The sequence below is a fragment of the Pongo pygmaeus genome, chromosome 21, assembly GCF_028885625.2.
Source record: "Pongo pygmaeus isolate AG05252 chromosome 21, NHGRI_mPonPyg2-v2.0_pri, whole genome shotgun sequence".
NCBI classification, from domain to species: domain Eukaryota; kingdom Metazoa; phylum Chordata; class Mammalia; order Primates; family Hominidae; genus Pongo; species Pongo pygmaeus.
In genome coordinates this window covers 32539918-32562890 of record NC_072394.2, presented here as the reverse complement: position 1 = coordinate 32562890, position 22973 = coordinate 32539918, and the positions used below count along the sequence as shown (strand labels likewise).

The 22973-nt window shown below is 42.7% G+C and overlaps 1 protein-coding gene across 2 annotated transcripts in view; it reads left to right on the top strand.

The window, feature by feature from the left end:
• Nucleotides 1-21045, top strand: part of PSMF1 (proteasome inhibitor subunit 1) — a 49086-nt gene extending 28041 nt beyond the window's left edge. Inside the window, exons 5-7 of one of the 2 annotated variants that reach the window (XM_054467705.1) lie at nucleotides 16565-16618; nucleotides 17756-17914; nucleotides 19663-21045. In XM_054467705.1, coding sequence (XP_054323680.1) covers nucleotides 16565-16618; nucleotides 17756-17914; nucleotides 19663-19690 — 241 coding nt within the window. In that variant the 3' untranslated portion in view covers nucleotides 19691-21045. Of the gene's footprint in view, nucleotides 1-16564; nucleotides 16619-17755; nucleotides 17915-18466 lie in introns of both variants that reach the window. The other variant, XM_054467704.2, reaches the window with a different exon arrangement.
• The last annotated feature ends 1928 nt before the right edge of the window (nucleotides 21046-22973 follow it).

The following is a 22973-nucleotide window of genomic DNA, read 5'->3' as shown; positions in this document are numbered from 1 at the left end:
GGACAAAAATAATTTGTCTGGAATCCTAGCATATACCAGCTATGGAGGATGGGGCCAGATTTGGGGAAGCCCCTGATGTGAAGTACATGAATCTCCCTGTGGACAGTTGGAAACCACTGAAGGATTCGGAGGGCAACAGTGCCTTTGGCTAAAGAGCCTGGTGGGTTGGAGAGGATCAGGCAGAAGATCGAGCTTGTCCCTCCTCCATACCACTCTGAAGGAAGAACTTGGTTCCCTTCCTTCCCTGCTCCACCTCTCCCCCACGTCAAGGAGAGTGTTTTGCGGCAGTTAGGAGCACAGGCTTTGGAGAATGATCAGCTGGTTTCAAACCCTGAGCTTGCACCTTTCCCTGTCTCAGCACATTTAGCCTCTTGAAGCCTCAGTTTTCTGATCTGCACCTTGGGAATAATTACAGCTGTCTCAGAGGTTTTGTAGGATTGAATGTGATGATGGACATCACATGTTGACGTTCAATAAATATTCAGTGGTCTAATAACTGGCCACTGGAAAAAAAATACTCAATGGATGCCCATTCAGGTAGCTGGCAAAGATGAGAACAAGTTTGAAGGTGTAATGAGTAGAGGGTCTCTCAAAAGAGAACCTTGTTTTATTTTTTTTAAATACCTACCATCTTCCGCCCAAAACAGATTTGATGTAGGATTAGGTGTGAGAGTGTCAGCCTAGAGGGGGTGTTGGGCAACTGTATTTAGGCCCAGGCCCAGGTCCATTATGGACATTGTTTCCGTTATCATCATCATCATCATCCCCCTGTGTTGAGGACAGAAGTAATTTCCCTTTCTTGGCTGTTAACCATGCATTAGCCCGTGAACCAAGTGTGTTAATTTTTGGTTGCTTATCTTCTGGACAGCCCTACAAGAAGATCAGTGGCATCCCCACTTTACAGGGGAAGAGACAGTGGCTGAGGGAGGTAGCGTAGCTTCTCAGTGTTATCTCGCTGGGAGGGTGAGCACTGAGATTTACCCCGAAGTGGGTCTAACTCAGCAGCTTATGCTTTTCCCACTGCACCCATCAGTGTTAGTTCATGTAATAAGCAATGTGTGTACAAATTCAATGTAGTGTAGACTGATTATGGAGAAGCCCATCCCCTTTCTCCTCCTCAATTAAGTCTTTCTGAGGCAGACCTATTTCACTGAACTGGAGAGATGGTTGGAAGAGGAGGCAGAATGTTTAGGAGGCTTTTTCTTAGCCTCTAGCAAATTGACAGCCTATCAGATCTCCCCTCTGTAATCACCTCACCTGCCTCTGCCCCCACTCCCTGCTTATTCCTTGGCCAGCCCCATTCGTTCATGAACTCAGATAGCTGTGTTGACCCTGATTCCTTTACTACAGCTCCCATCACCACCACGTTCCTCAGCAACCAAGCACTCACACTTCCACCTTTTCCTTTCTCCCTGAAATGCCCAGTTTCGGGGTAAAGCCACAGGGCAGGAAGGAGGCAAAAAGCAGCACAGCAGCTGGCCTCTCTGGCTGCTGCAGGGTATTAATTATCCCATCACTGAACACCCTTGGCTGGCACTCTGAGCAGAAATAGCAGCCTCTGGTCCTTCCCATAGGACACAGTCCGGTGTCTCACCCCTCACCTTAAACACTCTTGTTTTGCCTATCTCACACCTCGAAATTTCCAAATACAAACTAAAGTTCGGATTGTCTGCCCTAGAGCGTAGAGACTTGTTTCCCTAAGTGTGTAGTGATGTATGGCTGCAGCTTGTCAAAAGATTCTGGGTCTGCTGTGATACTGGGTGTGTCTAGGCTAGGAGTATAGCTAGAGAGGACATTCCATTGTAGTGGAAGATTGGAGGTGGGCAGGTCTTTCCTACTCCTGAGATGTCTAGGAAACAATTATTGAAAACAACCATCTGTAAGGAAAAGATTTTTTTATCCAGCCTAACTTTTTATTGTCATTATAAGTCTAACCTATTTCCTTTTGCTTCATCTGTCCTCTGATAGTCAGGAGACTGTATGCCCCAAATCCTGCTCCATGTTTTGAAAAAAACAATTTTTTCTGTGCTTAACCAGCTTCTTTAAAAATAAATCCTTAGATATAAAGCTCTTATTTATTTCATTCTGAATTCATTTTTAATCCCAACCAATCTGTATCTTTACATATTTTTAAATGTTCCAAATCGTTTGCATTTTGCATTTTCTTTTTAAATTTCATAATCCATTTACTAAAGTGCTAAACATAACTCTTTTAGTATCTGATATTTCATTTTGCTAGTATGCTATGGTTTATATAACTTCTATGGGGTATTTCAAGCATTTCTAATTTGTAATTAGTACAGCTGTGAGTATCCCTGTGTGTTAGGTTTTTTTTTCTTTTACTTCCTTGAGTTATATTACTTACACTGGAGGACCTCAAACTTTATGTTCTCAGGAACCCTCTAGCACTCTCAAAAATTATCGAGGACCCCAGAGAGCTCTTATATGGGTTATATGTAGCAATATTTACTGCATTAGCAGTTACAAATGATATTTTCAAAATACACATTTATTCATTCATTTAAAAATAAGCCCATTATGTGTTAATATAAATAACAAATTCCTATGAAAATATCTCTTCAAAACAAAAAATTTAGTGAGAAGAGTAACATTCTTTTACATTTTTGCAAATCTCTTTAATGTCTGGCTTAATGGAAGACAACTAGATTCTCATTTCTGCTTCTGCATTCAGTCTGTAGGGGATATGTTGTTTTCATTGAAGCCTTTCACATATCAGTTGTTGGAAAAAAAAGGACTAGTTTAATAACCTTTTCAAATAATTCTAGATATTCTTCTTTACTGTTAAACCAACTTGACAAGTAGTTTTTGTAAGGATTAGTTGTAATGTGGAATCTGAATCCATACCAGTGAACTTTTTATATATATCCGTTACATTAAAATCCGCTGGTCTATCATGCCGTTTGAATGGACCTTTTACCCGTGTATAATACTATTATAGAAGATCGTGTATTTTGGTCATTTGGAAAATACTGATTCCCTGAGATATGCAGATCTGCTCAAAGTTGACACATCTTATTATACAATATCATTGCTAATTTTTGCTTGAAAACTTGAATTTTCTCATTGGCAGTAAATAGCATTCATTATTTTCCTTGAAGTAATGGACTCACATCCTTTTGGAGAAAATGTCCGCTATGTAGCCAAGTTGAATAAGCATGGTTTGTCATTCTTTCAAGTAAAAAAAAAAAAAAACTGTTTTCTTTGAAAAAAATGACTGCTTCAGCCAGCAACATGAACAGCTGCACAAGTACTTTTCATCATGACAACCATTGTGCCTCTGTGTGGTAGAAGTACTTTATGCAAGGCCAGGTGTGGTGGCCCACACCTGTAATCCCAGCACTTCAGGAGACCGAGGCAAGTGAATTGCTTGAGCCTAGAAGTTTGAGACCAGCCTGGGCAACATGGTGAAACTCTGTCTCTAGAAATTAGCTGAACGTGGTGGTGTGACCATGGAGTCCCAACTACTTGAGAGGCTGAGGTGGGAGGATTGCTTGAGCCCAGGAGATGGAGGTTGTGGTGAGCCATGATCACACCACTGTACTCCAGCCTGGGCAACAGAGCAAGACCCTGTCTCAAAAAAAAAAAAAACAAAAAAAGAAGTGCTTTATGCCCGTTTCCCACTTCATGCAGAATATTAAAAAGACATATTCAAAGATTGAAATTTTACAAAACTTGACAATCTATACCTCTTCATCAAGTACATTCTAAAGTGAAGCTGGATGTGGGTGAGTGAGTGGTAAGGGAGGATGCAATAACTGCCAGGTTAGTGCTGCTGCTTTGAGTCATACTATGGCATCAGCAGTTCCACCCACTATTGCTTTTGCACCATCAGTGCAAATGTCAACACAGCAAAAAAAAAGAAAAAGCAAATAGCTTCTGAGATAAAATAGTTTTGACCTCATGGTACAGGAGTCCATGAGCCACATTTAAAATTTTTTTTTTCTCGAAGTTTACTAGCCATTTGGATTTCATCTTTTGTGAAGAGGTAATCAAATCTCTTGTTCATTTTTCTATTGGCTTGTCTTTTTATGACTTGTTGGCATTGTTTATGTAATATATTCTGAATTTAAGTCCTTCATTAAATATATGTATTACAAATGTCTTCCTCCCTTCTGTAGCTTGCCCTTTTACCCTGTTAATGGTTTTTTTTTTATTATTGTTAAAGCATTCTTAATTTTTATATAATCTAGCTTATCAGTGCTTTCCCTTTATGTTTGGTGCTCTTTTGCTTTTTGTTTAAGAAGTCTTTGCCTTATGCCAAGGTCATGGAGAAATCCTCATATATTTTCTCCTGGAAGCTTTCATGATTTACCTTTTATGTTTAGATCTATAATCCATTTAAAATATTTTTTATGTGTGGTGTGAGATTTATATTTTTCCATGTTGATATCCAGTTGGTCCAGCACCATATTTTGAAAAGATTGTCCTCTACCTATGTTACTTTAATAATTTAATTTTCATTTTTCATTACTTGTGAAACTATTCTCTATTCTTAAAATTTGTTTTCATTCCTTTCACCCTGGAGTCACATAATATCCCTTTGGTTTTTTCCTGTGGATAGCAAAGTTCAATAACATTTATATAGCTACTGTTTATTCAGTGCCATTGATTCCAGACAAATGCTGGGCATTTAATCCATGTGCTCTTATTTAATCCCCTCAACAATTCCATGAGATTGGTAAGGGCTATCCCCATTTTGCAGGTAAGGAAGCTGAAGTTCATGTACAGTAAGTAACTTCATCACAACAGTAAGAAGCAAAAGTTGTGTTATAATAGTAAATTATTGAATTCTACTTATGGGACTCAGGCACTACACTTTTGTAAGCATTCTCATTTAATATATATAACAACCCTGTGAAATAGATACTATTGTCTGTATTTTACACAAGAGAAAGCTAGAGCTTGGAGAATTTCTAACTTGCCCTGGGTCACACATCTGTGAAATGGTGAGGCCAGAATTTGGACTTGAGTCTTATTCCCAAATCAATCTAAGTGTCCATCATGTGCCACTTACTGGGAATATGTCATGAGGTGTGGACCCAGCCTTCAAGGAGTTCACAGTTGATTGGGGCTAATTGCCCTTTTCATTCCAGATCATAAATCTTTTTAAAACAATGGTAGAAGTATGTCTGAGATCTGCTGAAGCACATTGAAGAGTGATTAATCTGAAGGGTAGAAGGAAGGGTTTCAGAGAGATGATGCCTGATGAGCTAAATTTTAAAGGACCAATAAAAGTTCTGTGGTATTGAGGGTAATTGAATTTTATGGCAGAGGGAACGATGGGTACCAATGGGGCTATGAAATCATCTTGTAGAAGTGGGGGAGTTTTTGTTTCAGTCATGTCAGCATGTGAAGGGAGAAAAGATGAATGTGAGGGCCAAATCACAAGGCCAGTGTGTGCTAAGAAGCTGGATTTGATCCATGGGGCGATGGGAGCCATCAGTGTTTTGAAAAGTTACGTGGTTGGGACTCGGTTAACCACGGATTTTTTTTTTTCCTCTTGAAGAATCCCAGTCATATTCTGCCAGTGGACGTGTTAACATGGTTAATATTTATTGAGCTTTTACTGTGGGCTGAGCAGTTACATTAAGTGTAAAGTATATGTAAAACAATCTCTTTTAAGCCTCATAAGAGGATGAGGTAGATGCTCTTGGTATCTGTTTTATGCAAAAGAAAACTGAGGCACCAAGAGCTTGACTTGCCCAAAGCAACACGTCTTATGAGCATTGGAGCAGGATTCAGCCCTTAGTATTTCCAGCTTTTGACACCTGTATTGGCAGTTGTTTCAGAAGAAATGAGCTTGGCTTGGATTGCTCCAAGAACAAAGAAATGAGCTTGGCTTGGATTGCTCTAAATACTGGTTTGAACACAGTACAGCAGTGGAGCAGAAACATAGGAGATGACATCATGGGGTAAGCACAGTCCAGTGCATATAACCCATGGGGCCAAGATCAGGAGAATGGGAAGCCACTGGGCAGGTTTTACAAGGGAAGGACTTCATATTGTTTACATTAAAAAACAAAATAACCCTCTGGCTCCTTTGTAGAGATGGATTATAGAGGGACAAGAGTAAAAACAGACCCAGAGAAGAAGCTGACACAGGCAGCCAGGCAAGAAATAATGGTGGTAGGTGGTAGATGGTGGTATATAAGGCAGGTGGCTCTGGGGTATATTTGGAAGTATACCTGACAGAACTTGCTGATGGGTTGGCTTAATGAAGGGAAGAAAACTCAAGGACGATGCAAGTTCTTTTTTTAGCTTGTCATTTCTGATTTGGGGCTACCATAACTAATGCTTCAGTAGACATATTTTATGCAACTTGGAGCATGTCTCTGAATGTTTCCTTAGAATAGATTCCTATAGAATTACTACATTAAGGACCAAGCCTGTTTATAGATATTTTGATACAGATTGCTCAGTTGCCCTTCTAAACAGTTGTGTTAATTGACATTCTCACTATGTTTCAATGTCATTTCCCTATCCTTACCAATGCTGGAGTCAGTCTCATTATTCTTCTAAATTACTTAGAAAAACATTGTCTTCATAACATCTGTAAGCTAACTGAACTCAAAGTGTAAGGCCAGTAAAGTGAGGAAAGTGTTTGCAGCATATGTGTGCATCATAAATTGCCACAAATGAGTGGCTTAAAACTGCACCCACTTATTATCTCATAATTCTCTAGGTCAAGAGTATGGATTTGCTTGGCTCATTCAGGTCACTGGCAGAATTCAGTTCCTTGTGGTTATAAGACTAAGGTCCCTATCCCTTTCCCTCAGCTCCATAAGACCTTCTGCATTTCTTCTCATGTGGCTGCCGCCTCTTCAAAGCCAGCAGTGCTGTGTTGACTCTCTTCTTGGGCATTCTTCTTCCTCCACAATCCATGTTCTGTGCTTTTAAGGGTTCCTGTTTATTAGATTAGCCCACTGATATAATGTCCCCTTTTGAGGTCAACTGTGCCATACAACGAAACAATCACAGGATTGTTTTCTCATCACATTCATAGGTACTGCGGATTAGGAGTTGTGGAGTCTTGAGAGGGGATCGAATTCCATCTACCACAATCTGTTCTCTGGCCTCTCAAATGTGAAATATATCTTTCTTCCCCTGAGGTTTCCAAGAGTCTTAACCCGTTACTACATCAACTCAGTCTAAAATCTTACTTAAGTCTCATTAGCTTGAAGGACCAAGATCTAATCATCTCAGTCAGGTGCGGTTGAGGCTCCTGAGCACAACTCCTTTCAATCAGTTGACCAAAGAAACAAGTTATTTGTTCCCATCATATAGTAGTGGAGTGACAGAGGATAAGATATCTGTGTTTTCTAACATAGAAAAAAAAGTGTGCATGAAAGTTATTAAGTACAATATTATTTGTAGTTACACATGCATACCCCAGAAACATCAGTGCTTGCAATAGAAAATTAAGTAAATTTTTAAAATTTGCTTCACTTGAGTATGTATTGCTTGGCCATTAAAAATATTAATAGTAAAGACAACTTAGGAAATACAGCACCTATGTGGAGGAAAGCAATGAGATCCAAAATGATATTGTTATAGTCATATTAAAACATGCTTATGAAAGAAGACATGAAAATAATGGCAAAAGTAATCATTGTGTTAGAGTCAGATTATGGGTGACATTTTTCTGTTCTGAATGCTTTATAATTTTTAGCATAATTTATGTATATTTTTTCCTTCTCTTTTTCTTTCTTCTAAAAATCTTTGATCACTTAGCTTAAATGTAGTATTTCCCAACCCTTCTCAGTCCCCGGTTCAGCTTTGATCTCACAGGATATCCTTCAGGGTAAGGAAATGGAAAGGTTTATTGCTGTGTTTGCTCAGGGCCCTGTGACCAGTGCTTCTCTTGCATATGTACACATACACTTCTTTGCAGTTATCAGCATCTTCATTTCCCCAATTCTAAGTTTCCACACTTGGCTGGACAAAGTTAATAAACTCAGACACCAAAATTTCATGGCTGAATTTGTACTCTAACTGGGAAACAGTCTACCCCCAAATCAGCAATGTCAGCTTACCTGGGAGCTTGTGAAAAATGCAGATTCTGAGGTCCCACTCCTAGTCTTCTGAAAGAGAACCTGCATTTTAGCAAGATCCCCCACTGACTCATGTGCACCTGACAGCTTGAGCAGCACTGGCCTAGGTGGTTCAGACAATGCTGTGGAATTAGGGATTAGGGTCTGAAAATATTTAGGTTGTTGATACTAGTTGTGCCATGAAACCACAGCTGGCACTCCAGAAGCCTGGTGTGCAAACAGTGTTCACACCCAGTGATCAGCCACAGGTACAGATTTGCAGCTGGGAAGGCAGCCATGTTGGCATTCTGTACTGATTAAGAAGGTTCTGGTTCTAGAGTAAGCACATGCCATCCTGAGTTTCCTATTCAGTGCAGCCTTACAGAATGCATAGAGTAAAGCTATTTGAGAATATGAAAACTCCTCATTGATAAAGCAGATTGGAGAATAGCAGAGTTTGAAGTACCGCTAAATGGGCAGTGAATTCACCGTCGTTCCCCTCTGATATCCTGCAGTCCAAATTCAAGGAACCCCAAAGTGAGGAAATGAACATTGGCATGGACGGAGAGTGTTCCAGGAAAGGCCTGCACTTCTGGCTAAAGGAGCAGGGAAAGGCGCTACAAATGCTCAGAGAGAGTGGGGAAAATCTCCCATGCTTCTTTTTCCTTTTCTCTATTCATTTACATCCCAGCCTGCAGCAGTCTGCAGACACGTAAAACTGAGGAAGAACCTTCCTTTCCAACAAGAGGACCTGTGGTCTCAAGAGTATGAGACAAACCACTGTTGCTTTTTTCTTCCCTTTGTCCTCCTTCCACTTGATTTTGGACACAGGCACTGTCATAGGAACTACATGGCAGAGCAGGTAAATAAAGCCCCAGCTTTCTGATCAGAGGACCCAAAAAGGAGCCTCCCAAGGAAATGGAAAGTACTGCGTGGACCACAGAGAGGGAGGAGCTCAGAAAGCACCCCATAAAGTTGTTATGGCCTTACCTGCAGCTGTACATAAGTGAACCTGATTCTAAATAGCATATCAAAGACTTTAGAATATAAGTACAGGAGAGCTGGCTGTTCAGGTCCCAGACTGACAACTGAATAGCACATGCATGATGGAGACCTTAGTAGCATTGTAAAGCCTATACAAACAGAACTGACATTGAAAGCAAAACTTGGAGCCCAAACTTAACTAGATTGATTGCCTGCTAAAACAAAAATATCAAGATTCTTCCAAAATGTTCAAAGTATCTGGAATAAAGTCCAAAATTACTGGGCATAAAAGAACCAAGAAAATTTCAACTCTGAAAAAGACAACAGATGTCAGTATTAAGATGACACAGATGTTGGAATTATTTGACAGGCTTTAAAGTGGCTATTATGAAAATGCTCCAACAAGTGAGGGCAAACAGTCATGAAATGAATGGAATGATAGACATGTCAGCAAATAAACAGAAGACCTTAAGAAGAACTAAATGGAAATTTTAGCACTGAAAAATACCATAAGAAAATTTAAATCTCACTGCATAAATCAGTAATAGAATGGATTTGACTGAGGAGTCAGTGAACTTGAAGACAGGTAATACAAATTATCCTATCTGAACAACAGAGAGAAAAAAAGATTTAAAAATAATGTCTGAGGGACCTGTGGGGCAATTATAAAAGGTCTAACATTGGGGCCACTGGAAGAGAAGGAGAAGAGGAGGAGAAAAGTGCAGTACAGAAGTCTTTAAAGAAAGTAATGGCTGAAATCTTCTCAGATTTGGCAACAGGCATAAACCTACAGATTCAAAAAGCTCAGCAGACCCTAAATAGGATAAACCTAAAAAATTCCATGCCCAAACATATAATCAAACTGCTGAAAAGATTAAAAAAGAAGTCTCGAAAGCAGTTGGAAAAAAACAACTCATTGCTTATAAAGAAACAAGAATTTGAATGGTTATGAATTTCTCATCAGAAATCTTGGAGGCCAGAAAGAAGAACAGCATTCTTAAAGTATGGAGAGAAAAAGAATTGTCAACCCAGAATTCTATATCCAGTGAATATTTCACCTTCATTTCTAAAGGATATTAAGATATTATTAAGGATATCTTAACAAAGAAACTAAGAGAATTCATAGTCAATAGATCTTCTCAAAAGGAATTTTAAAAGGAAGTTCCTTAGACAGAATGGAGATGATACCAGATGGAAACTTCAAACATCAGGTATAAAAGAAGAGTGGTAGAAATGGTAAATATGTGGGTAAATATAATGCACAGTTCTCTAAAATAGGTTTCATAGTTTTATTAGTGTTCTCTTAGAGGGACAGAACTAATAGGATATATCTACATATATATATAGGGGAGTTTATTAAGTATTAACTTATACGATCACAAGGTCCCACAATAGGCTGTAGGCAAGCTGAGGAGCAAGGAGAGCCAGTCTGAGTCCCAAAACTGAAGAACTTGGAGTCCGATGTTCAAGGAGAGGAAGCATGCAATACAGGAGAAAGATGTAGGCTGGGAAGCTAGGCCAGTCATCTCCTTTTCATGTTTTTCTGCCTGCTTTATATTCTCTGGCAGCTGATTAGATTGTGCCTACGAGATTAAGGGTGGATGTGCCTTCCCCAGCCCACTGACTCGAATGTTCATCTCTTGGCAACACCTTCACAGACACACCCAGGATCAATACTTTGTATCCTTCAATCCAATCAAGTTGCCACTCAGTATTAACCATCACAAGTCTACCCCTTGTCAACTTGAACTGATAAACATCTCCTGAGATCATACATAATCTTCAAATAAAGCCAAAATAAGGTCATAATTATGCCTAACATAATACAACTATCCTTCGTACAGCTAGAAACTCACCAATCCCCGACCCAAATGCTATTACATAAAGTTAACAATACTTAAATGCTGATACAAAGTCAATAAACCTTATGTCACATGATAAAGGAGAAAGGAAATAAAATGAAGATGCTTTCTTAATACAAGTGTATGCATGCACAAACATGTTTTTAACAAAAGGAGGAAATACTCCTCACAATTACAGTCCTCGTTTCTGCAGCTGGTCACGTGGTCGTAGCTGATATTGATGATTGCCTTCTACTACTACCCATTCTGTATTTCCTTTGCCTTTAGTAAGCACCTCAGCAGGTCGCATTTTTTTTTTCCTGGTGGAGTGACCCAAACCTTCATTCCTGAAGGGTCTGGGTCATTCGTAGTCCTGCCTGGGTTGGTCTGTTGTAGTTTCTCATTGATCTTAATCACAGGGCATGGTAATACTAAGAGATGCCTTAATGGATCTCCTGTATTCCATGCGTACTCTTCCTTACCTCCGTTATGGAGTAGTAGACTGATTTCATCTTGATAGTCTGGGTCAGTCACCCTGGCCAACATTGTAACTCCCTTCTTAGCCTGTTGACTTAAAGGTAGAGGAGCCCAAAGTGTCAAGTGGCAATCTTAACTTCCAGTTTAATGGAATTATTGTGTCTCCTGGTGGCAGCGTTCCTCCCTCTGGAACTAAGACCTCTAGGCCAGCAGAACGCAATGTCATGGGAATAGGAAGCAAAAATTTTTCTAGTGGATCTCAATCTTTTAAAAACTAAATTAAAAAAAATAACTAAACTAAATTTAGCACAGCATCTGACACAAAGCAAACTCTCAGTAAATAGCAGCGGCTGCTGTTATTCCATTCTTCCAGGTCTTTAGCAAATCTGTTCACCTACAATGCTACATTTTACCATTATGGCAGGCCCTGTGGGTGTTACTACTTAGATTTTACATCTTAAAGACTGAAGTACAGAAGTTTCATGGCAGACCCCTGCCAACCAGCTGGAAAATGCCCAACCCAACGTCCAGAGCACATCTCTGACTCCCAGTCCTGAGGCCTTTCCAGTTCACCAGACAACCTCAGCCATTAGAAGGGTGTCAGCTGGATTTGTGTGCCCAATGAGGTGTGTTTTTATGTAAAAAAGAAGCACATAAGGAGGAAATCATGAGTGTTCAGGATCCCTTTCCAATCCCTTAAAGAGGCTGCTTTTGCGGTAGCGACATACTACCCAGTGGGCTTAGCCATGCGGTTTTTCCTGCAGGGTTAGAGTGGGTCACTTCCTGCAGTTGATCACCATTTGAAGTAGTAGGGGTTTGAGTTCAGAGGCCATGTACAAAAATGATTTTAAAAATACCTGGAGCCTCATTTAGCACATGCAAGACTGAGACTCAGCCAAGGGGGCTATCTAGAGAAGGACGGACCCCCCTCCCTCTGTGCTATTTATTCTAACTGAGTTCATACAAAAATTAGCCAGGCGTGGTGGCGCATGCCTGTAATCCTAGCTACTTAGGAGGCTGAGGCAGGAGAATTGCTTGAACCTGGGAGGCAGAGGTTGCAGTGAGCTGAGATCGCGCCACTGTACTCCAGCCTGGGCAACAGAGTGAGACTCAGTCTCAAAAAAAAAAGAAAAAAGAAGTAAATGGGTTCTAAGTGTGTAAATAATGAGGTCACAGAAGTCTTCATGTGTTGCAGTGAGTCTTTGTTGAATATGAGCTGGCTGAATATGTTGTTATAATTTCTAGTACCTTTTTAAAAAATTTTTATATTTTTCCTTAATAATAGAGATGGGGTCTCACTATGTTGCCCAAGGTAGTCTCGAACTCCTGGACTCAAGCAGTCCTCCCACCTTGACCTCCCAAAGTGCTTGGATTACAGGCATGAACCACTGCACTTGGCCTTTAGAGACGTGGTTTTGCCATGCTGGCCAGGCTGGTCTCGAACTCCTGGCCTCAAGTGATTTGCCCACCTCAGCCTCCCAAAGTGCTGGGATTACAGGCATAAGCCACCGTGCCCGGCCTGCAACTGCCTTTCTAGCCTTTCTTGTTCTCTTGTTTCTTCTCTCCTCCCCACATTTCGTGGTCCAGAGAGAAAAATAGAGATGGTTGCATATTTCGGAGCAATCTTTATTCCCAAGCATTTTATCAGCCACTAGAAGCCCCCTATATTTGCCATTCTGGGCAGGGGTCACTTCATAGAGTCAGGTAAGATGCTTACTGCCCTCTGGCACCACCTGGTCTGCCTCTAGTTAAGCAGGATGTTGGAGGCTGCTAGAAACTTTGACTGCTAGCTCCGTGAACTGTGGCTTGGGAGCAGTAACCTAGGTCAGGAAAAATTCCTTCCCTAGGAAACCTGGCCTTGTCCATTTAAATCACAGTATTCTGCGATTCCAGCCCATCAGGTGGAACTGACTGGAAGAGCACCTACTTTTGGATTTTTTCCCAGTTCTCTAGTTAATGGCTTCTTACCTGTAAGCTTAGATTCGCTCCTGTTTATAAGGCTTTCCCAAGGTCTGGCAGGAACCTGCCAGTGCCCCAGAACTGTCAGGTTTGTATTGCTTGCCAGGGCTCTGCGAAGATTCCAAAGCACATCTTTGGATTTGGATACTAAATATTTGTGTTGTATTATATCCATATCCCTATCCATTACTGAAAAAACAGGAAAGTATAAAGAAAGCCCTCACCACCCGGGAGTAACTGTCACTGTTTACACTCAGTACGTTTCTTTCTGGTTGTAATTATACATACCACCACCACCACTACCCTGCATACACACATTTTTCACAGTTGATTTCCCTAGGCTATTGATAACCCCCTTTCCCTCAATACTTAACACTAGAGCATGAGTATTTTTCCACATCATTTTTAAAACATTCTCAGAACATGGTTTTTATTGTTTCCATGGCTGCATTTAGGGACCTGCCATGATGTTCCTAACTGGTCTCCATTTAGGCTGATTGCAGCTTCCTCGATTAATGTCTTTGTGAGTATATTTTAATTTAAATTCTTTATTCTTTATTTAAAATGAATACCTAGACATAAAATTATCACATCAAAGAATATAGAGATATGTAAGAGGGTCTCACTCCATACTGCTGGCCTGTGCTCCATGTCTTCCCGCCGCTCTGCCGCCCAGCTCCTCCACCGATCACAATGGAAGAAGAGATTGCCATACTCGTCATTGACAATGGCTCCAGCATGTGCAAAGCTGGTTTTGCTGGGGACGATGCCCCTGGAACCATGTTTCCCTCCACTGTCAGGTGCCCCCAACACCAGGGCATGATGGTGGGGATGGGCCAGAAGGACTTCTACCTGGGTGACAAGGCCCAGAGCAAGCACGGCATCCTGACGCTGAAGTACCCCATCGAGCACAGGATTGTCACCAACCGGGAAGACATGGAGAAGATATGGCACCACACCCTACAACAAGCTGCATGTGTTCCTGGAGAAGCACCTGGTGCTGCTGACCGAGGGCCCCCTGAACCCCAAGGCCAACAGAGAGAAGATGGCTCAGATCATGTTTGAGACCTTCAATACCCTGGACATGTACGTGGCAGTCCGGGCCATACTTCTATGCCGCTGAGTGCACCACTGGCATTGTCATGGATTCTGGAGATGGAGTCACATACACGGTGCCCATCTACAAGGGCTATGCCCTCCCCACGCCATCCTGCGTCTGGACCTGGCCGGCCAGGACCTGACCACCTCATGAAGATTCTCACAGAATATGACTACAGCTTCCCTACCACGGCCAAGTGGGAGATCGTGCGTGACATCAAGGAGAGGCAGTGCTACGTTGCCCTGGACTTTGAGCAGGAGATGGCCACCACTACGTCATCCTTCTCCCTGGAGAAAAGCTACAAACTACCTGACAGCCAGGTGATCACCATTGGCAACATGCAGTTCCAGTGTTTGGAGGCGTTGTTCCAGCCCTTCTTTCTGGGTGTGGAATTTTGCAGCATCCATGTGGAATTTTGCAGCTCCATCATAAGGTGTGATGTGGACATCCACAAGGACCTGTATGCCAACACGATGCTGGCCAGTGGCACCACCATGTACCCAAGCATCTCCAGCAGGATGCAGAAAGAGATCACTGCCCTGGTACCAGCACAAGTAAGATCAAGATCATCGTGCTCCCAGAGCACAAGTACTCCGTGTGGATCAGCAGCTCCATCCTGGCCTCGTTGTCCACTTTCCAGCAGATGTGGATTAGCAAGCAGGAATATGACAAGTCGGGCCCCTCCATGTCCACCGCAAATGCTTCTAAATGGACTACAAGCAGATGTGTAACATTTGCTGCATAGGATAATTCAGATGTATAAATTTGCCCCTGACAAATGTATGCACCTCATGCCAGCCTCACAAAACTGGAATAAGCTTTTGGAAAGAAATTTGTCCTTGAAGCTTGTGTCTGATATCAGCAGTGGATTGTAGAACTTGTTGCTGATTTTGACCTTGTATTCAAGTTAACTGTTCTCTTGGTATTTGTTTAATACTCTGTACATATCTTTGATTTCAACCCTTAAGTACATGTGGTTTGGTCACTTCGTGGCTGAGGTGAAGAACATGCTTGCGGAAGACAAGTCTATGGCTTGGTGGGTCTGTGTGGCCGGCAGTCTCCCACTGGTGTAGGGTATTAATGTGTCAGGGCTGAGTATTCTGGGATTTCTCTAGAGGCTGGCAAGGGCTCCTGAACCAGTTGTCATTTCTGTCTTGCCTGTAGGACCCAGTTTCCTTTCTTAGCTGATGTTTTCCTGCCAGAACACCATGGGCTGTTACTTGCCTTGAGTTGGAAGCGGTTTGCATTTACACCTGTAAATTTATTCATCCTTTTCATTTATGTAAGGTTTTTTTGGTATGCAATTCTTGAGTCTTTAAGAGATGACAGCAAGTTTTTGTTTTTTTTTTTTTACCATTATGTGAGAACATTAGGCCTAGCAGCACATCATTGTGTAAGAAAAAATAAAAGTGCTGCCATTAAAAAAAAAAAAAAAGACATATAAGACTTTTGAAGGACTATGTATTTTTGTGTCTGCCTATATCTATATATATTACAGAGATAATATAGAATTACTCTCCAGAAAGCATGCATTCATTTATGTGCCTTCTAGCTCATGCATTCTCCATGAAGGCAGAAATCAGCTATTAGGGTTGGGGGCAGTCCTAGAGATTACAGTGGTTTGTGGCCCTCCTGCAGGCACGGTGCATAAACAGATACACAGTACATCTATAGTACTAAAATTTTATATAGGGGCTGTATTGACAAAAAGGTTGAGAAGCACTGTTCTAGCTATATGTGACTCCATACATCTGTTTCCACCTTGGAAGCTTTTAAATCTTAGCTTTGGGATTTTGGTTTTGGGTTTAAGAATAATATTTTTCTGACGTAAAACTTCTTGGTTCATTATGCAAAGTTGAAGAAACTGAGAAAGTTGTGAATAAAATTTATCTGGAGGTTACCAATATTAATATTTTAAAATATTAATACTTAATATTTTAATCTATGTTTTTAGGTTTGTGTTCCGCCCTTCTTACATAATTGTCATTGTAGGTTTATCATTGTTCATCTGAGCCAAGGACCACCCTGAAATATCCCTTGTGCTATGGTCTCATGCAGGGGTTTCCCATGCCTGTGAGTGTCTTTGTGATCCCACATGTATCAGGTGCCTGGCTGCTCTGGGACTTGGAGTAATTGTCTCTTGTTTGTTTCAGGTGTGATCCCCTGGGCCCGTTTGCTGTCGGGGGAGAAGACTTAGACCCTTTTGGGTGAGTACTGCTGGGGAGGTGGCAGCAACACAACTTGCTCTTGTGGCTTTTCAGCCCCAGCTCATCTTCTAATTTTAGAGTTTTTGGTCAGTCTCTTCCTTTGGGGTGGAGGAGGCAGTTGTTGCTGAGCGGCTGAGAAAGCACTGCCACATACACTGCCCCTCCACACCTAGAGCAGTGCAGGAGAATGCTGAGTGTTGGCAGGGAGGTGAACAAGCCTAGCAGGCAGCCCTTCTGCCATTTCCCGGTCCCCCTGCCCACACTAGTTTATCAGATGTATAGTGAAGAGCACATGGTGGGCCTTAGGGCAGCTCAGGGCTATTCAGAGGTTGCCCCACTTAATAAAGGGAGTCTCTGAGCCCCATTAGACTCTGGATGGTTCTTATGCATCCAACAAAGTTACTACAGCCTCTGCTATCCACTGTCTTCCCTGAATGATTCCAACTAGATTTTAACCTCTGCTGCAAAGTGACCCCAACTTCAGCATCTCATTTGTAGACAGTGGAGATATCACATAAGTCTGCAGGGCAGCTTAAGCAGTGACCTCAAAATTTGGGGAACCATCAGCTCATTCATCCTAGTTTGAGCACATGAGGTCAGGTCAGTGGAACTCCATGAGGGACAGATGCTGTCAGGAGCCAGACTTAGGCAATCTACAGGCAGTCAGAAATTGCCCTGAGGCCCTTAAGGGAAAGAGAAGAAAAACCAACATCACGAATTACCTCAATGCTATTATTAGTCCTTAAACCTAAAGTAGCACCCTGCAGAACCTTGTGAGTGCATTGTAGTTGACCTTGGCAAGTTCTGGCTCTTGGTCTTGATCAAGTTGGCCCTCTTGAGTATATGATATGGCAGGGATCTCAATTTTGAGGAGCCCTACAGAACCAAAAGCACTGTGCAGAAGAACCAACCCCTGCAGAGCCAGAAGTACTCAGCTGTGAGGTATGCTCTTCGTATAGGCTTTGTGTTCTTGTCCTTGCCCACTTTCTGCTGGCTCTCAGGCAGCCATCCACATGTCTGCTTGGGCCATCTAGAGTAGACATCCCAGCCATTCTTGGTCCATTGTCACCTCCCTCGCCTTTTCTCCAAGGGCAGTCCTTGCCACACCTGCTTACCTAACTTTTCTTCTTGCCTCAGGCATCGGAGAGGTGGCATGATTGTGGATCCCCTGAGATCTGGCTTCCCAAGAGCACTTATTGACCCTTCCTCTGGCCTCCCGAACCGACTTCCTCCAGGCGCTGTGCCCCCAGGAGCTCGCTTTGACCCCTTTGGACCCATTGGGACCAGCCCACCCGGGTACGTAGTCACTCAGGTATGCTGAGAAGTAGGACCTGATGGCAGCTTGGCTCAGTGTGGCAGCAATGAAGGTTTCTAGCCCCAGGCACAGAGCTGCCGCTGCCTTCACCTGTTGCTGCCAGGAGAGTGGAGCCTCCTCCAGGGCCCTGCCTGATTTCTCCCTGGAGCCTTCTCGGAGCTCCCTATCCCTCAGTGCCTCTCTTTCCCCAGCTCCACTCTGGGGAGGACTCAAAGTAGGAGGAACTAACAATTCTTGAAAGTTAAGTATGTGTCAGAAACTCAGTGGATCCTTTCTTCAGCAGTCTTGGGTAGATAGTGGTATCTACATTTTATAGATGCAGAAAATGAGGCCCTGAAAGATTAGGTAACTTATACCAAGTGGGGGAGTCAGGATTCAAACCCAGGTTGTCTGGCTCTTGAGTGCATGTTTTTAAATTCCTCACACCACCACATCGTTTTGAAGGGCAGGCTCCCTCAGTGCAGGGTCGTGTCTGCCCATGTGCCCCTGGTCTCTCCATCACTCCAACTCATCAGCCCCTCTTTCCATTCCAGACCTAACCCAGACCATCTCCCCCCGCCGGGCTACGATGACATGTACCTGTGAAGGCCTCAAGAATGTAACATCCCAGGCTTCCCTCCACTCTCCTGGAGCTGCCACTGCTGTCCCCATCAGCAACCATGTTCTTGCAGGCTGGGGGCAAGGGATTCTGCTCATGTGTTTGCAGACCGGCTGGGATAGCCTCCCCACCCCTTATCAGAGCCAAGACACCTGCTGCAGCTCTCCACCTAGCTGCAGATAGCTCCCAAAGAGAAATCAGTGTGTCTCTTTCACCACCAGCTCCTCCCCTTTCACCACCAGCTCCTCTCCACTTCCCAAGGGAGACTCCGGCAACCTCCAGCAACATATATCCTCGACCAGATGCAGTGCTATAAGAACAGAACGCATTTTGGATGTTATTATTAAGAACCAAATGTCAATACAGAACTCATGTTGCCGGTTTCCCACTTTTCTTTTTACATTAATGCATAGCTGCTTCCATTTATGAGACTTTAGAGTTTGAGTTTCTGTAGGGCTGAATGACTCTTTTTCCTGCCCAGGACCTATTCTTGCTTCTCAGGCACCTTCTGTTCATTAATTGCCATTGCTCCTGACATCACTAAAATGGGTCCCCATCTGGCTGCATGAATGGAAATGAGTGACTGGAAATCCCATAGGCCACAAGAATGACTTTCACAAGGGCAGGAACATTGTGGAAAGACTACATCATTCTGATGAGGCAAAATCCTCCAGCTATTCCTGTCTGGGCCAGTTTTGTAGGTCCATCTATGCATGGGCAGCAGTAGTCAAAAAGCCAAGGAAAAAACAGAGCAGACCTGAAGGCTAATCTTATTTTTGCCACTAACTTAGTGAATGACCCTAAGCAAGTCCCTTCTCCTCTTAGGGCCTTGTGCCAAGCCTATGAAATTGGAGGTGGCTTTCCTGCTCTAAAGCATTTTGATGTCTCATTCTGTGTTTGGTAACCCCTATAAACGGGCAGAGGAAAAGAATGACGGTTCAAGGCCATACTTCCCTTGAACCTTGTGTGGTTCTTGCCTAACTCTGTGGTTTTTGGACCCCATGGGGCCCAGACAGAGCACAGGAGCATGGGCTACATTTGAGTGTGGTGTTGAACTTCGGGAGGAGCAGGGAGCCCTGTACCTTGTGTCCCGGCCCAGCTGACCTTTGGTGTTCTCCGGATCCTTTTCAGCCCGAGACCTGACAGACGCGGGCAGTGATGAGCCCTGTTCTGGAGTGGAAAGAGCACGATAGAGCACCAGGCTAAGAGGCACGAGATCAAGGCGGTAGTCACTTCCGCTCTTCAGCTAGCATTTCAACCATATGTGGGTCCTTTCATTTCTCAGCTCTCTGGATTCCTTCCCCTAAATTAGGACCTATTGTTTACCTGTAGGTAAGCAAGCTACCGTAGCTCTTCTGAGGTATCTGCCAGGCTGTTTTCTATAGCCTCAGATTGCCTATCTGCTTAGCCTGAGAACAGGTAGATGAAAACTAAACTGATGCCTAGGCCCAGGGTCAGTCTCAGATGGAAGCTGGGCCTGGGTGGGGGAGGCTAGCATGCGTGACTCCCTAGGTATTTCTGTCAGTCCCCATGGCAAGCAGTGATTTAGTAAAAGACCCCAGAGTCAGGGAAGCCAACCACCTTGAAACCTTTAGAACATCTCTGCTTTGGAGAAAGACCCAGAGATCAGGCGGAGGTGCAGATTCAATCATTACTCATAACCTTCTTTGAGAGCTGGCAAATGGGAGGAGTGCTAGTCTTTGTTTTGGAATTGGACCATACTTGCAACCAAAAGGACTTAGAGCAGTTTGCTCATAAAGACATCCTTTATTATAAAAGGAAGTATTCAAAGGATGATAGAGACCATCAGACAGAAGCAGGGAAGGTAGATAATTTTTAGGACCTTGATGTGAGGAAAAGATAAAATTTAAACAATAAATTTGCCACTTAGATTTTCTAGTAGCAAAGGCTGAAAAGATAGTCGTATACAAAATTCTGTTTTCTGAAAACAAAATTGTGATTCACCTGCAGAATCGGCCATTTTTTTTTGTGAGTTTCCTTACATCAAGGACACTGAGAAACACAGTCATTGTCTTAGGTGTTCTATGGGAGGAAGTGAATAGAGCCTTTAGGAACTTCCTGGTCAAGCTTATGGTGCTTATTTTGGTCTGGGCCACTTTCCTCCTTCCAGTCATGAGTAATCATCAAGCAGCAAGTTGGAGTGTTTCAGGAGTATATTTTGTAGAACCCAAAAGATTGGAGCCTTAAGAATAAACATCAGCACTAAGTGACCTGTTCCTCTTTTTAAATAGCAGCTTTATTGAGATATAATTTACATACCCATAATTTACATACCCATTTAAAGTATACAATTCAGTGGGTTTAGTATGTTCACAGTGTTGCACATCCACCACCATTTCTAATTCCTGAACGTTTTTACCACCTCATAAAGAAACCACACACACATTGGCATGACTCCCCAATCCCTTGCTCCCAGCCCCAGGCAACCGCTAACATCTGTCTCTAAAGATTTTTTTTTTTCTGGACAGTTCTCATAAATGGAATCACTCAGTATTATGGCCTTTTGTGTCTGGCTTCTTTCATTTCATGTGATGTTTTCAAGATTCATTCATGCTGTAGCATGTATCCATGGTATGGATATATCACATTTTGCAACAATTGGGTTGTTTCTACAAAAAGGCTATTATGAATAATGCAGCCAAGAACATTTGTGTACCAGTTTTTGAGTTTTCAGTTGTTTGAGTTTCAGATGTTTTCAGTTCATTTGGGTATATACCAAGGAGTGGAATTGCTGGTTCACATGGTAGCTCTATATTCTACTTTGTGAGGAATTGCCAGACTGGAAGCTGTACCATTTTACATTTCCACTGGTAACTTATGAGGGTTCCAGTTTCCCCACATCCTCACCAACACTTGCTGTTTTTCATGTTTATGGCCATCCTAGTTAGTGTGAAGTAGCATCTCATTGTGGTCTTCTCTTCCATTTTTTAAAAAAGAATTTTGACCTACACCAAGCAAGGCAGAGACCAGAGTCAGTCACCCTCGGGGAGCAGTCTGTGGTTTTGATAATCACCACCTTGGGATGAACATGGCTGGTGAGCTGCAGAGGAGTTGATTTGACTTTTGGGGATGGTTCTAGGCTGGATGTGATACAGGGCAGGTTCTGTCTCTAGAGAAAGTTCTCATGACCTTTTCAGGTCTAATGAGATTCACATCACTTAGGTTTGGTTTGAAATTTCTTTGTTTATCCAGTGAATTACAAGTAGAATAAAGATCTGGTTCTAAATTGTCTTTTGGTGGTGAAGTGCCATAGACCATTTCGGACCATTTCTATGATGTACCAGCAGCCCCACATCACACCTCCTCTTCCTTGGCTTGTCTCTTCCCCAATTCTTAGAGTTAGCAGTGTTTCTTACTGCATTCATCTCCTCAGTCGTAAGCGTCTGTCAACCTCCATTGTGAAGTCATGAGTCTCTTGAGACCAAAACTCCAAGAATGTATTATGCTCACAGTGGAGATGGTGTTCCTGTGCTGGATGGTCAGTAGCTGTTGACATGTAGTTAGAAAATAGGTAGGAAGTTCCACGCAGCCTCACTCTTTGGAACCTAGTTTCTCCTATGGCCTCCCTTTCTACTGTTGTTAATAACATTCTATTAATGATCCATGCCTCTCTTCACAGGAGGAATATTAGAATCTATGGAGCAATTAGTATTCTTTGTCACCTAAATTTGTCTACTACTGTACATTTCCAATAAGGCACCACCAGGGCAAGGGAAGATTCCCCACATGTATATCCCCAGCTGTTTCTGTCATAAAACTTGCATGTGTATAAACCACTATTAACTTTTTGCACCAAAAGAGATATTCAAGGACAGACATCCAAGTCCCCAGCCCTTTATTGCCCTTGGGATACCACAATCCTAATCCCCAGATTGTAGCAATGATCATGTGATCCTGCTGCTCTGTGGACCATAACCTTTTTGGTTACAAAAGGTAAATTTCTGTTTACTGCATCTGAACCCCAGGACTAATGTGTCACTGCATTTAACCCCAGGACACATGCACCAAGTCACTGCAGCTGTGCTTGGCCCTGAATCTGTCCTGGAGGGTGGGTCAAAAGGCAAGGGTGGCAGGTAGGATAGTAGGCAGTGAGGGGGGGCAAGGCCTAGCTGACTGAGGACAGACCCAGCAACAATGACAGGAGGTTTGAACACCGCACAAGTGGCAGTGCCCGTGGGAGGTGCAAAGTGGAAGGCCCAACCCCTGCTTAGAGGAACATGAGGCTGATGGTGCAGTGCAATAGAGGACACTGGGTGGCCATTTTAACAGCTGCGTTCCAAATGAGCCACCTAAGGTGAGTGTTGTGAGAGTCACAGTGGGTTTAGAGGGACAAGGTAGTGAGAGGATGCTGCTGACGCATTAGTCCTGGGGTTCAGCTGCAGTAAACAGAAATTTACCTTTTGTAACCAAAAAGGTTATGG